Here is a 14,883-nt window from a genome sequence, read left to right on the forward strand (position 1 = left end):
ACAGGAATCTCTGAGTGGCTTTGTGTGTTCCCCTCTTGATCACCGCACTTGACTTCACTTCTTTCTCTCTCCACTTTCCCCTTTCTCTCCCCGTTTGGCACTCTGTTTTCCTCCATTGTCCCCCTATTCTTCTCCCACCCAACTCTCCTCCTCTTCGTCTCCATCTTTCCTCTTTATTCCTCCCTCCATCTCTCTCTTTCCCCCCTCTCCAGATGGCAAGCTGTACTCGGCCACCGTAACAGACTTCCTAGCGATCGATGCAGTCATCTATCGTAGCCTAGGAGACAGCCCGACTCTGCGCACTGTCAAACATGACTCCAAATGGCTGAAAGGTGAGTGCAGGACACACAAACAAAGTCCTGACGGTTGGCAAGCACGAGGCTGACTGACAAGTTAGAAAACAAACCAGGCTTTGGACATGCATGCTTGGGCATGTGTTTGTGTGCTTGTGATTTATGATTTGTGTGCTGTGCGCGCGTGGTACAGTATGTGCCTGTGTGTAACAGCGTTGTGCCTCTGTGTGTATATGTATAAAGAGCAGGAGCAGTTATGCTAATGCTACACGGTCTATTTGATGCAGTCATTTTGCCAACCTGCCCCAGTACTGTTGATGTAGCTGGGAAATTGCTCTGCCCTGGGGAGTAACAACCACAAGTCCAGCCTGTCAGAACTCAATAGAGAGATCCCTCATTCCTCGCATGCAAATTGCCTCACTGATATGATGGATGATAGATTGAGGCACTCAGGGCTCACAGTCGGTGCCTTTCTGCATAATATGACAGATATTTCGTCTGTTTACTGTGAAATATGGTGTCAGATCTGTTTTGTCATGGCAAAATGTCACTTTGTCTTTTTTTTTTAATCCCCCTCCCCCTCTCTCCCTGTCTCTCTCTCCTCCTCTCTCTCGCGTAGAGCCCTACTTTGTCCAGGCAGTTGATTATGGCGACTTCATCTACTTCTTCTTTCGGGAAATTGCCATGGAGTACAACACAATGGGAAAGGTAAGGCAAGGCCCTTTTCTACTTCTATTGTTTGAACTCTAATCAGAGGTGACTTCCTACTTACCGGGAGAATCAGGAAACGCCTGAGGAAGCAAACAGGAAAAGGGTGTATCAAATAACATGATGAAGGCTTTCAGGAGCGGTAAAGTGGCCAGCCATTTCTCAGGAGCAGATAAACACCGGACAGGATGCCAGACCAAAAATAGTTACAAAAGGGAGAAAAAAAAAAACGTGTGGATGTCTGGATATCCATTTTGAAGTCTAAATATACCGCTTGAATTGCACGTCCACGTCCGTCCGTCCGTGCCACTGTTTGACCTATAGTCTCTAGGCTTCCCCGGAGGACTTCCACTCAAGCGTCTTTGAGAAATGAGACAGAGGGGATTGGGGAAAAGGAAAAGGTGGGAGTCGAGAGGAGAGCGAGGAACCGTCTTCTCTCAGGTTTTACACCATAGGGACAGTCGCAGATATTCCCCTATTAATCTTCTCATTTCAGTTTTAGACCCTGCCTCAAGAAAGTTTAATTGGATACCAGCTAGAGGGAAATACGTTATGGAAATGAATCATTCAATATGTAGTTTTTTTTTTTTTTTTCTGAATAAATGAAAGGCAGGCAGAGGAACACCGAGCGGGAGACAGGATAGCGAGATGAGAACACAGCTGAAGTAACAAGAAACACAGAAGTAATGGATTTGCTGCCAAAAGTGACATGCATGTGTTGCACAGAGCATGAATACAGATCAGGCCTCTCAATATGCCAGACATTTTGAAAGCAATAACAGTATATCTCTGCCGGCGACGCAGAACTAACATTTAAGAGAGAAAATCAGGGTGTAGGGAATGACATTGCTTTATTGTAATTAATTATCCTTTCCTGACAGTGTGCACATTCTTCAGCACTTTATGGCAAGTCAGTAAATCTGCCCCGGCTTTTTTATTTACTTTATTTCAACGAATTTGACCTAATTATTAACACCAGACAGTTATAATGTTCTGTAACATGCAAATGGATGGGGGACTTAGACAGATGGACCATTTAGATACACAAGCTCAAGTAAATTAACAAGCCTCAAGTAAGAAATTTGCTCAGTGATAATGATAGTGATAATTGTGAGTGTGTGTGTGTGTGTGTGCTTGTGTGTGTGTGTGTGTGTGTGGTGTCTGTGCCCATTTAATATAAAGATAAGCCCATCCTCGGTTACATTCGGTGTCTTCAGCCTGGTTCAAACCTGGCAAATTGAACTGTAAAGCTGACATAATTCCACATTCAAAATGACAAGCCCTCACACCTTTACTGTGTAATACATTTTCTATAATCTCAGTGCCTCATAATCTCACAATGAACAGGTCCGTGTGTGTGTGTGTGTGTGTGTGTGTGTGTGTGTGAGAGTGGTTTTCTCTGCCCACATGCAGCATGTCTGTGAATTTTTCTTTATATGTGTGCAAGCCTCCCTGTATCCATTAATTCCAGCGCTTGTGAGTGTGTGGTGAAAAAGGGAGGATGGTGTGTGTGTGTGTGTGTTGGGGGGGGAGGGGTGGTATTCTTGTGTGTATCTGTGTGTGTGTGTGTGTGCGTATGCGGCTATTTGTGTGTCCGTATCTGATTTAAATGCATGTTCAGTCACATTCACAGTGTTTACTCAAGGTTGCAATTTTAGGTCAGGGTTAGATTTATTGCTGTAACTACAGTGTGACAACAACTAATTACAATACTGACTACATGATCTTACTGCAGAGGTGTAATTATAGCGCCGGCTCCTACTGAAGCTATGCATTTTGAATTTCTCTGCTGCCAGGTGCTGACTCTTTAGCAGCATATCAAACACACCAATTTCCTCTCCTATGTCTTTAATTTGGGATAAACTGATGAAACCTTGGATTATCCTCTACAAGCTATGACACACACTGGTGTCTCCTGCAGATTTCATTGCTCGCAGCGCCAAGCAGGCCATGAAATACAACAGAGAGGAGCAACATGCGTAACAGTGCAAGCAGCAGGGTATCAAACCCTAATGGTTGTAATCTACACAAAGAAATGGAAAGCACAAAAAGATGCAGAGATGATATATGCAGTATGTGTGGGATTTTTTTCTCTTTATATGAAATAAAATATACCCGTTTCCTTGGAAATATGCACTATAAATACAGTATATAATTCATACTGATAGTGTGTGGGAACTGGGCTCATTTCATCAGTTTGCGTTTACTGTTTTGCATCACCAATCGCATTAAAGGCGGGGTCAGCGATTCTGGAGAAAGATTGTTGATATTTGAAATCAACAAGTTCAGCGAATATCTTCTCACGGTCCACTAGCTGTCCGTTTTGTGTGTGTAGTGAAAATAAATAGGTGTTCATACACAGCCTTAGTTCTGTAAATGGGAAACAAACAAAAGTGACTCAGACTGGGCCCCATAACAGTATTCCAGCCAATCAGCAACAGGGCATAGTTGTGCTCGTGTGGGGAGGGAGGGGAGATTTGGGAAAGGAGACAGTGTGACCGTTAATCTGGCTGTTGGCTCTTTCTTCAGAATCGACTCCACCTTTAAACCAAATGCGTTTTTGGAGGTCTGTAAAAGTGTTGTTACATTGTCACATATGTGACATTAGGTGAGAGCACAGGATACTGCAGCAACACTCAAAATCTGCCGGTAAAATCGGTGGGTTTGTTGCCACAAATGCATGAGCTTTGTTCAAGCCTGCAGATCTTTTCCAGTGGAGCGCCCAATTTCAAAGAAAATCAGAGTTCAAAGGGGTTAAAGAGAGACCTGTCCCCTCAGGTTGTGTTTCCGCGGGTGGCTCGGGTTTGCAAGAATGACCGCGGCGGCTCGCAGCGTGTCCTGGAGAAACAGTGGACCTCCTTTCTCAAGTCTCGCCTGAACTGCTCCATCCCAGGCGACTCCCACTTCTACTTCAACATCCTACAGGCGGTGACGGATGTCATCCACATCAATGGGAGGGATGTGGTAATGGCAACCTTCTCCACGCCTTACAACAGGTACGTTGAAGATGAAATGAATGGATGAAAGCGTGAATGACATTGATAAAGTGACCTGCAGGCCATGAGCAATGTTTCACTAAATTTTTAGAGGTTTTAGGTGAGGAACAGATGGGAGATTAATGAAATAACAACTCATAAAGTCATTTTATGAGGTAATTTCATTCATTTAACATCCCCTGTCTTCCCACCCCTCATATCAGATGACATTTTATGCCTCAACAAATATTTTGCAATTTCCTTTTATTAACCCAATCATTATCTCTGTTTGAAATACATGTAAAACACCCTTAATTCATCAACATTTTGACAGTTTGACCTTTGTCAAGCTGGTATTATTTGTCCCCGCTGTGCCCCTTGTAGACATGTCATTTCTGTGACTGCTGGGGCAACACTCACTTCTGCTGTCAAAACTGTTTTCCTGCCCTTTTGTCATGCAGGTGCATAATCTTTTTTTTTTCTTCTTTCATCATTTATATTCAGAACTGTTTTCATATTCATAGGCAGCAGGAGTTGCTATCTAAATTGAAAATTACCACAAAGCTATCAAGCCTGGCTGACACATATTGTAATTTTCCATTTTATGGCTGCTTTTTAGCAGATAAGACAATTGCTTGTGACAATGCAATTGAGCATGGTTAATGGACATTAAAACTCAATGAAGCAGTGCCCCCGAAAATTTCTATAAGCGCTGGTTTTGATCCCAGCATTAATTTTCCATTTCATAGTCAGGGGGTGAAATTAGAGGGAGCACATTCTGACTGTAAGGCAGAACTCAGGGTTTTGTGTCATTTAATTGTCTGTCTGGATGTCTGGCAGGGCGGCTGCCTCAAAATCTTGCCTGGCCAACCGGCTTACCGGCTGGTTCGCTTATTATCTGTTTGCCTTATTAGCTGGCTGGTACAAACAGACATATACGACTTTCTGTACACATCCACTGTCGACTAATTACTTTAATTTAGCAACCAGGACAAAAGTTAACAGCTCCCTGACCTTGTCCTCTATAATACTGTCCTTGTGTATGCTGTCTCCCCAGTGTCTACATGATGTGTCTAACCCATGATGCAATAGCCAGAAAAGCCAGCCAAGCTGAGAGGGGTGGAAGAGAGACAGAGAGATTCACATTTAAAGAGAAAATGATAGAGAATAAACGGTCCCTAGTTTTAATTTCTGTGAGCAGATGGGTGAGAAATAGAAAAGTGACTCAGCGATCTGCTATGCATTGATTCCACACAGACAGACAGATAGCCAGTGGCTCCGTTGCTATTACAACAAGATGGCTGTTTTTCTCCCCTCAAATGAATAGCAATAATAAGATCATCTGTTATCCATATTTTTGGCTCCACAGTAGACTTGTGTTGAACTTTGATGCCTCGAGGCTTTTGGGGAAACCCGTTGATTCATTCTTACAAAAAGAGGCAGGGAATGCGTTTCCCCACCATATTCCCAGCTCGACAGTTTATGCCAGTAAAATGGCATTTTATGTGTCAATATCCCATGTAGACTGCACATGGAACGATTCTCAAGTTTTTAATTGTTATCATATGGGGAGATGTGGATAATAAGTGGCTTGACACGGTGTAATTTTTAATGGTGATGAATTGCCTACGCTGCAACAAGACAGCAGATTTGACTAGATCTCTCAGTGTGCACACATTATAGCTAAAATGAACCATTACAGGGAGACTTAGTGCCTCTGAGAGAGGATTGCAAATCCATTTTTCTGTCTCCAGGTGATAGTCCAGGCTTGGCAAGGTGTTCCTTTGATATGCTCACTCAAGAGGACTGTTTATATGTTTTTTTTTTTTTTTTTCCTGTGTCCTGGCAGCATTCCAGGCTCAGCAGTGTGTGCCTATGACATGGCGGAGGTGGCCAACACGTTCACAGGGCGTTTCAAAGAGCAGAAATCCCCAGACTCCACCTGGACGCCTTTTCCTGAAGAGAAGGTTCCCAAGCCAAGGTAAAACAGCAGTTAATTAACCAGAGCACACACACACACACACACACACACGCAGAAATACACATACACTCAGGCTCTCCAATTCAAACACATTCATTCATGCAATCACACACACACTCCTTCTTGCTTTTTCTCTCCCTTGCACTTACACACACGCACACACACACACGTAACACACATTCACTCATGCATGTACTTGCTAAAAAAAAAGATGTGTCAAAATAACATAGGATGTAACACCCCTGATCAATGCATGCAAATGTGTTGAAAAATGAGGTGTTAAATACATGTTCATAGCACTTCACCTTTACCTCATGCATCATTACATTGTTTTTCAATACACTGTCAGCTGCCAGTCAGGGATTACATGCCTTTTACGTGCATCATACACACACACATGCACACACACATACACACACTTCACCTACCTTCACAGATTCATCCCTAACCCATTACCTCACCCCACACACACACGTATACGCACACAAAACAGCATCAAAGAAGGGCTCAGTATCAACAAATGAAGCATGAGATCATTTTACAGATGGCTGACTAATTCCACAAATGCACCAGCCTGATCAATCTCCCATCTACTGCTCACTAATTAGCGTGCTAAGAGCTGCTCTCCTCTCCTCCAGAAAAAAAACAGCTTTACTACAAAGATCTGGGCCATGATAATTGTCGGAGTCCTGCGTGAGTGAGTGTGTGTGTGTGTATGTGTGAGTGTGTGTGTGTATTTGTGTGTGTTCCCATATGGCTGAGGAGGCGGTTCTTCCACAACAGGGAACCAGGCCTGTACTCTTTGTGCATGTGTGACTACATGCATTATGTGAATGGGTGTACACTGTATGTATGTGTGTGTGTGTGTGTGTGTGTGTGTGTGTGTGTGTGTCTGTGTGTGCCTGTGAGAGTTTACCCACCTTTCCCTCATTAGCATGAAATTACGTGTTTATGCTCAACAAGGTCAGGCGTTAATGAGATCGGATATACCAAGCGCTAGCTCCTCTGCTGATGTGATTGATTTCGGTTCTGTCCCCTGTTGCATTCAGACCTTTTATCTGCAGGCAAGCAGACGGAGAGTTGTAACAAAGCCACCTAGGTCTGGCCCTGTAGCAGACTGCTCCTCCATGTGTTAGCTTCTCATAAGGAATCACTTGCACATTCACCTGTTCAAGGGACGCCTGTCTCTGTTCTGCTCTCCGTGGCTGCAGACATAAATGTAGCTACAGCATGAATGTTACACTCTGAAAATGTATTAAAGCGTTGCCTTTCACTGCTTTATTGTATCCAAGATAGACATGGGGAGGGGAGGGCAATTTAATACATTTTTGAGATAGAGCAGCACTTGACTGGAACTTATTCTGGCAAGGGATTCTTTTCAGCGTTTGAAGTCAGGCAAAACAAGCGTACCTTGAGTGTATTTTTCATAGTTTGGTTGTAAGAATATTTTCCTTCTAATAAAGTGTCGCTGAATTCTTTTCTCTCCATTTACACTGATTATTCTGATACATTTGAGATTGAGAAAGGCTCAGTCCACACTTTTTCTATATCAGATTCGCTTTATACTTGCGCCTACAGATCACTATTTTAAAAGATTCATTATACATCTGGACAGAAAAATGAATATTTATGTCATGTCGGGACATTTCCATCTATTTTTTAGGGGTTCAGGCATACCATGTTGACAGTTGTTGAAATGATCAGTGGCCAGCTGGCTAGTATTTCTAGGACCTACTGTGGTCTATGTGGCGTGGCAGGGTATCAAAGACCACGCAGTAAAGCAGTTTTTACAAGCTCTCAGAGGTGAGATGTCTGCAAGGGGGATCTGCTATCAAAAGCAGCTTCACTTTTACAAGCAGCTCACCAACTGTTTGTAAAAGGATCAGATAGATAGAAGGTCTCACCGTCCGGCCGTGATGCCACAGAAAAGGAGACATCATTTTGTGTGCTGTGCACTGACCGGAGCCTCTTGGTGTAAGAACTTAGTAATTCAAGTCTATGCCGCCATTGATTGCAAAGAAACAGAACTTTCCATTTTCCACTGGACGTCTGGCCATGAAAAATTGCTCATTCCACCCACAATCAATATAACAATGCATTTCTCTTTTGTCTTTTTTTGTTACCATTTGCTTTTCACTTCTCCTCCCCCTTGACATTCTTTATCTCCCACCTCTTCACCTTTCTCATCCTCCCCTTACACTACCCACTTTTTTTCCTCCTCCTCTTGTGACCTTCCTCCTCCTCCTCTCCCCTCCTCAGGCCTGGCTACTGCGCTGGCACTCCATCCATGGAGCGATACAAGGTGTCCAATGAGTTCCCTGATGACACACTCAACTTCATCAAGATGCATCCTCTAATGGACGAGGCTGTGCCCTCCATTGCTAACAGACCATGGTTCCTGAAGACCATGGTCCGGTAAGTGTTATGCACTCAGAGAGTCCGCCAGCATCAGACGCTCATGAGCCTCCTCAGCCCAGGGCAATAATTGAGTGAACGCAGCGCTGCACTGAGAGCCAGGCTCATTAAAACTTACTAGTACTCCACAGAAACCAGCCTGTGACCTATTTTCGTAAGCAGAGGAAACACAGATCTACACTATTCAATCATGCTCACACTGCGATAGCACAGAGATGTGATGGAGACGGGGTTTATTTAAGGTAAACTATTTTGATTTAGAGTGATGTTAAGGTTGATGTTGAAATGTGTTAGATAAGAAATCAGTTCACGCATGCAACCAGGCACATCATACTATTTACATTGTTACAAGCCCTTTCAAAGGGTATTATATTGATTTATATTAGTCTTTTTTTTCCACAAATTGCTTGTTTAAGTCTTCTGGGGGCATTTCTATTAGAGGGATACTGGAATAAAAGACAAGTGTTTTTTTTTCTGTTCTGCGACTGGCTTTTCTCCAGAGTTTATGGAGTTGAGCCCGTTCCCCAAAGCCAGTGCGCTGTGGCTCTGGTCGTTTGATCATCAAGGTCTGTCTGGCTTTTAGCTACACTACACACTGACAATTCAGACAGTCTCTGGGGGAACAGGACAGCCCACTGCCATTTCACTGGCAAGGCGAATCTAGCCAAGAGCACTTCGGATGGAAGCAAAAAATCAGCCACTTTTTAATTTGGAAACGGTAGTACTCAAGATTTAAAGTTAGAACAACTTGAGCTGGATGATAACTTGCCAGACCCTTCACTTGCCCCAGTAGTGGGATCATCACTTTCGAGATGATCTACATAAAGAATTCTTCATGGGTTTTACAAATTATTTGCATAGTATCACATCTTACTGCTATTTTGCCAAGGTCTGACCTACATACTGCGCTGGGTTAGTCAGAATATGAACAGCTTTTATCAAGGTTATTCCTACAGCTCCCTCCCTTCGTTAAGCAACTGTAATGCACTATATCATATAACTATGTTACGAATAATACACCGTTTTTTATCTTTTATGTAATCAGCAGTCAGTATCTGATTTGAGATGACAGTGCACAGAGCAGAGCCTTTCATGCAGGTCAGAGGCAGTAGTTAAAAGCATTATGTAAGTTTAAAAAAGCATTGGCATTATGAAGGCATATGGGGGGGAGGAATGGGACAGAGTGGGGATTTTTATGGTATCTATGTCACAGTCTCTATACAGAACATTATTCTTGAGCCAAGGAAGTCAACTGGAAACAAAATCAGCAATAGGGCTTGATCCCTGCCATGCCCGGAAGGGGACATCTCAGTATCCAGCAGGAGCTTTGGTTACAAATTGGAAAAAGCCTATCTCTCCTGTCCTGAGACTTATGCTGTGGCACAGACCTTGGCTAGCTGCGCACAATCAGTAGAAAATGAGGGAGAGAGGGCACTTTCAAGAATCCCCCTCTTGAGATTCCTGTTACTGTGAATGGGGAAAAGACAGCGGATGTCTTAGTCCTTGAGATTCTATTATTTCAATGAGGCAAAATCCCATTCACACAGTCCTTGGAGCTGCTGCTATTCTTGGATGGATCCAAACCACATTAGACCTTCAGATTGCTGTTATTGTTGATTGGATAAAACTATTGACACAGAGTATGGAAAGAGATATTCAGCGCCATCTGGAAGAGAGGGGGGTAAGAAAATATGGCTTTGCCGTTCTGATGGGCTGATGGTGTGAGCTGTACAGGTTACATTTGCATTCATCAAATACTTTACCTCCTTTACGTAGTCTACTGGTATGTCCTATCTTACGTCCTTTTTTACACGGTGAACTCTCAAAAAAGTCCTTAATGAGGGTAAAAGTGTATTTCCCCGATTTCAGGATAAGCCCTCCTCTTTAATCTTTAATTGCCATCTCCTTCAATTAAAAAAAAATCGAGAAAACATGCATTTGCATAATACAAACTGATGTGGAGATATGTACCTTTTTGATAACTTTAAGAGGTTCTCGGCCTGGAACTAATTGAGGGATAGATACCAACATCTGTGAAAGTTCACTCGGAGTTTAGAAACGGGGGAATTGGATGGTAAGAGGAAATAGCCTGAAGACGTGTGTCCTCACTTCTGCTCTCTTTGTTTGATGTAGCTTAATTTTCTTAGTAGTATTGACAAGAATATTAAGGCATCAAACTCAAATGCACTGAACGGCACGTCTTCGCTTGCTTGATGGGTTACTATTTATTTATTTATTTATTTTGCACCACTTCATAAACATTTACTTTGATAAATCACCTGACATGCCTCATGGCAATCTTATCGAGTATCTAATTAAATGACAATCAATTAATGAGCTTAATAAGACAGTGACTTTTGAATCCCTCCTGTAGTTCCTTATGCTCCATCTGACATGCATGATGGAGGGCACATTGATTGACTGATTGATTCTATAATTACTTTTTCAAGTTTTTATGGATGGGATTTTTAAAGACCTTAACCTGCCTGCTTTTTGCTAGTGGCACCACATATTCTTCTGTCAGTGCAAAACTTCTCTTCCAAGCTTGCATTTGACCATAGTCTAGCAGAAAGTGTACTGAGGTGGCACTAAAATAGTGTTGCTGGTCTGGTGCCCAGGATATTTCAGTTCATTCCCTGCAGGTGCTCCTCATCACCATCTGTCGCTCTGTTAGTGGACAAAACCAATTAATTGATTGGCTGATTGGTCGATTTCACTTATCTGTTGTTCCAGGTATCGTCTGACGCGCATCGTGGTGGACAACGCAGCTGGCCCCCATAAGAACCACACCGTCGTCTTCCTGGGATCAGAGAAAGGCATCATTCTCAAGTTCTTGGCCAAGATGAACAGCGGCTTCCTCAACGACAGCCTCTTTTTGGAGGAGCTCAGTGTCTACAACCCTGACAAGTGTGTACTTCTGAAGTGTGTGTCTGTGTGGGTGTGTGTGTGGCTGTGCACAGCTATACAGTACTTGTGTGCTTTTAGGGGGTTTAAGAAGGTGTGTGCTGAGGAGTGCCAGGAAGATATATAAAACAGAATGAGAGCGGGATTACGAAAGTGAAGGGAGAGATGCTGAAATATAGATTCTGTTGCTAAAGAGGAGGAAAGGTCAGATAATGTGTTTGCATATGTGTGTGTGTGTGTGTGTGTGTGTGTGTGTGCGCGCACGTGTGATTTCGTATGCTTCCAACCATCTCTCCCAGCCAGCCAACCCACCAACCTACCAGCCCCGTCAGTACCAGTCAGTTCCCCCAACCCCAAGCTATATAGTCAAGCCAGCCAGCCAGATGGCTACTCTATCATTTAAAAGAGTTTTATCAGGTTACACTCTACCCAACCGCAGCTACTAAATTAAAGACATAGACCCCAGGGCTCAGGATAACGTAGCGTTGTGGTTCCCAACCGCAGAGAAGCCCAGCTCCTCCAAAACGTTGGCTGATTAAAGGAAACACACACACACACACACACACACACACACACACAGAGGTCTGTGTTAGTCTTTAGAGCCAGCATGGGACCTCTCGCTAATACATTACACGGCTGTTGGTGCATGTATGGATGTGTGTGTGTGCGTGCGTGCGTGTGTGTGCATGTGCGTGTGTGAGGCGTGTTGGCGAGTGGGGGGAGAGAGTTGAGAGTTGTTGTATATTTTGTATAGGAGAGAATTAGGAAAAATGAGCCGCAGTTTGACCCTGCCAAAGCAAATATTTAAATGAGGGGTAATGGATGAGGGGGAATGAATGGTAGCACAAACAGAGGAGGGAGCAAGAACAGAGGTTAAACCATAGGGAAAAAAAAGAGATGGAAAAGAAGCAGAGCAGAGAATGCATCATTGTGTTCGGAGGAGAGGGAAAGCAGGGATGTGATAGGAGGGATTTCAAGGTTACCACTGTTAGTTATCCAACATGGTATTGCCATGTGACGAGCTGCGTGGAGGGGATGAAGGGCTGTCTCTCCTTGCCTTGTACCTGTCTCTCTCCCTGTATCCCTCTCTCCTGTTCTCCCTCATTATGGCAGGAGCTGAGCACTTGCTGGCTGCTGGCCATCTGGCTTCACTGGCATACAGTAAGTCACTTTGCCTGCCTGACTGCCTGCTTGCCTTTCTGACTGGATCAGCGAAGGCCTGCTTGCCGCGCATTACCCAGTGTAGATGGACTCTAAGCCCTAATTGAGAGTGTTAATGCGGGGCCAGAGGACTGCAAAGGGGAGACTAAATCCCCGGAGTTGGATGGCGGGATGCGGGGAGGAATAGATAGACGAAGGGATGGAGAGATGCTTGACACGCCCAGAGGGATTAGAGTGTGTGTCTGCGGGGCTGAGTAGACAAAGAAGACTAAGGTCGTGCAGCATTGATGGAGGGATGGAAGAAGGGGCGGGGGCTGTTGAGGGAAAGAGAGGAGTTAGTGTTAGCAGGGTTTAATGTTAAGTGCAGTGTTATTGCTGACTGCTCACAGTGCCCATCTGTCTGTTTATATCTGTTGTATCTATATCATCCCCTTTCTTTATCTCCCTTTATCTCTCACTCTGTTCCCAACCTCATGCTCTCCTCTAGTATTATCTCTGCCTCTCCCTGACCTCACATTTTATGTCTCTCTGCCACCTCTTAATCTCCCTCTTTTTCTCTCTTCAGATGAACTCTTAAATCTCATATTGTGCCTCCTTGTGTGATATCCACGCGAATTGTTTCTCTTAGACTTTGTCCGTAAATAACCAGATAGATGTGGACGGATGGTGCGCCGATAGATATACAGACAGGCAGGCAGATAGAATTAAGACATAATTGCTGTTTTCTGTCCCCTCTCCATGAAGTTCATTCGGTCATGACCTGCAAAAGTCAGTAAATCAGAAAATGCAATTCCCAGGCCCGAGGGAAGTGGAAATGGAAATCACCATTTTATGAGTGTCATGGAAATCTTATTAAAACGGCATCAATACTGTTAAAGATTGATTGACCAAATTACAACAAAATTTATATAACACAGTGCTGCCCCTTAAGAAATTCCATTGTGTGTGTTCATGCATCAGTTTGGTTCAGTCTGTTGAAGACAGCTGAACATATCTTTTTCGTAAATGCTATCCACATTTTTGGCAAACCCATTGAAGTTGGATTGTTTCGGCTAATTGAGAAATGAAAAAAAAGGTGTTTGTCTTTTACTCATTTGTTCCAGTGAGGCTCACACGTTGACTGACTTTCACAACATGTGTAGTGTTAAAAACAGCTCAAACCCATGAAAGAGTCGTGGAAAAGTCAGTGAAAACCCTTGATAAGAAAGTGTTTGAACCCCGCGCCTGTTTCTCGCCTGTCTTTAGGTGCAGTATAGATGGTGTTGAAGACAAGCGCATCATCAGCATGCAGATAGACAGCAAGAGTCACTCTCTCTGGGTCGCTTTCACCTCCTGTGTGGTCAAGGTGCCGCTGTCTCGCTGTGAAAGGCACGGCAGATGCAAGAAGTGAGTGGGATATTTTTGTATCAAATCCTCATTTATTCTCAATCTGCCTAATAGTTTTGATCACTGCTGAAACGCTGTGGTGGAGTTTAATGTGATGAGAGGCTGATGGTGTGTCTGTGTGTGTATGTGTGTGTGTGTGTGTGTGTGTGTGTGTTGTCCAGGTCCTGTATCGCCTCCAGGGACCCGTACTGTGGTTGGGTGTCAGAAGGAGCTTGCAGACAGGTGGTCCTCAACGCAAAGTAAGTAATTATAATGTTAATAAAATGAATAATAATGTTATTTGTATAGCTTTCATGTAGCTTTTCACAGTTCTCAGGTCAAAGTGCTTTACAAGAGAGAAAATAAAAGTCAATTGCAAAGTCAATAGCATTTACAAGACACAAGTAATAAGAAGAAGATAGAGCAATCAAGTATATAGCGTAAAAATGGGACACATGAAAATAAATATAAAATTATATAATATAACTATTGTATTGGTGTTTTGGAAGTGTGATGTTAATTAAAAGCAAGATAGTAAAAATGAGTTTTGAGCGGTTTCTTAAAATTATCACCAGAAGTTGCTTGTCGTATTAATAGGAGTTTGTTCCAAACCATTGGTGCATAAAAACAGAGCGCTGCTTTGCCATGCAAGTGGGTGTATTATAAAACAAAATCACATACTCATTAACTTTTTCACTTTCAAATTGGTGGAATCTTGCCAGTTGTAAATATCGTTTTGCCACGTCTGAAATTACAGTCATTTCTGAAGTTTCCCTGTCCTACATCTTGCTTACATGAATACTGCAGTATTTTCCAAATAATTCCTTAAGCAGTTAAAATGTTGGACCTGTATAACTTTCAAGTCACAAAAACGATGCTGATGATTTTGAAATCCCTTTATAAACCGTATTAAGTTATATTGTATGCAACCTTTTAATACAGTATCCCATCGTCTTTGTCAGGCCTGGTGGCAGTCCTCTTCTCGATTTGTCGTGTCTGTGATCTTTTTAATTTTATGGTGTGTAAGTGCAATTTCCCCCAGATGCAAGGGCTATTGGAGGGATGAATGGAAGGAAAGTGT

The 14,883-nt window shown here is 43.1% G+C and overlaps 1 protein-coding gene across 4 annotated transcripts in view; it reads left to right on the forward strand.

Annotated features, from left to right (window-relative positions):
* sema6a (sema domain, transmembrane domain (TM), and cytoplasmic domain, (semaphorin) 6A) overlaps positions 1 to 14,883 on the forward strand; it is a 109,076-nt gene that overhangs the window by 71,659 nt on the left and 22,534 nt on the right. For all 4 annotated transcript variants that reach the window (XM_030060396.1, XM_030060395.1, XM_030060397.1 and 1 more), the window contains 8 exons: positions 213 to 332; positions 913 to 1,001; positions 3,780 to 3,997; positions 5,826 to 5,957; positions 8,217 to 8,372; positions 11,106 to 11,279; positions 13,683 to 13,823; positions 13,985 to 14,062. In XM_030060396.1, the coding sequence (XP_029916256.1) occupies positions 213 to 332; positions 913 to 1,001; positions 3,780 to 3,997; positions 5,826 to 5,957; positions 8,217 to 8,372; positions 11,106 to 11,279; positions 13,683 to 13,823; positions 13,985 to 14,062 (1,108 nt within the window). The remainder of the gene's footprint in view (positions 1 to 212; positions 333 to 912; positions 1,002 to 3,779; positions 3,998 to 5,825; positions 5,958 to 8,216; positions 8,373 to 11,105; positions 11,280 to 13,682; positions 13,824 to 13,984; positions 14,063 to 14,883) is intronic.

This window comes from Myripristis murdjan, chromosome 9 (genome assembly GCF_902150065.1).
Source record: "Myripristis murdjan chromosome 9, fMyrMur1.1, whole genome shotgun sequence".
Lineage (NCBI taxonomy): Eukaryota > Metazoa > Chordata > Actinopteri > Holocentriformes > Holocentridae > Myripristis > Myripristis murdjan.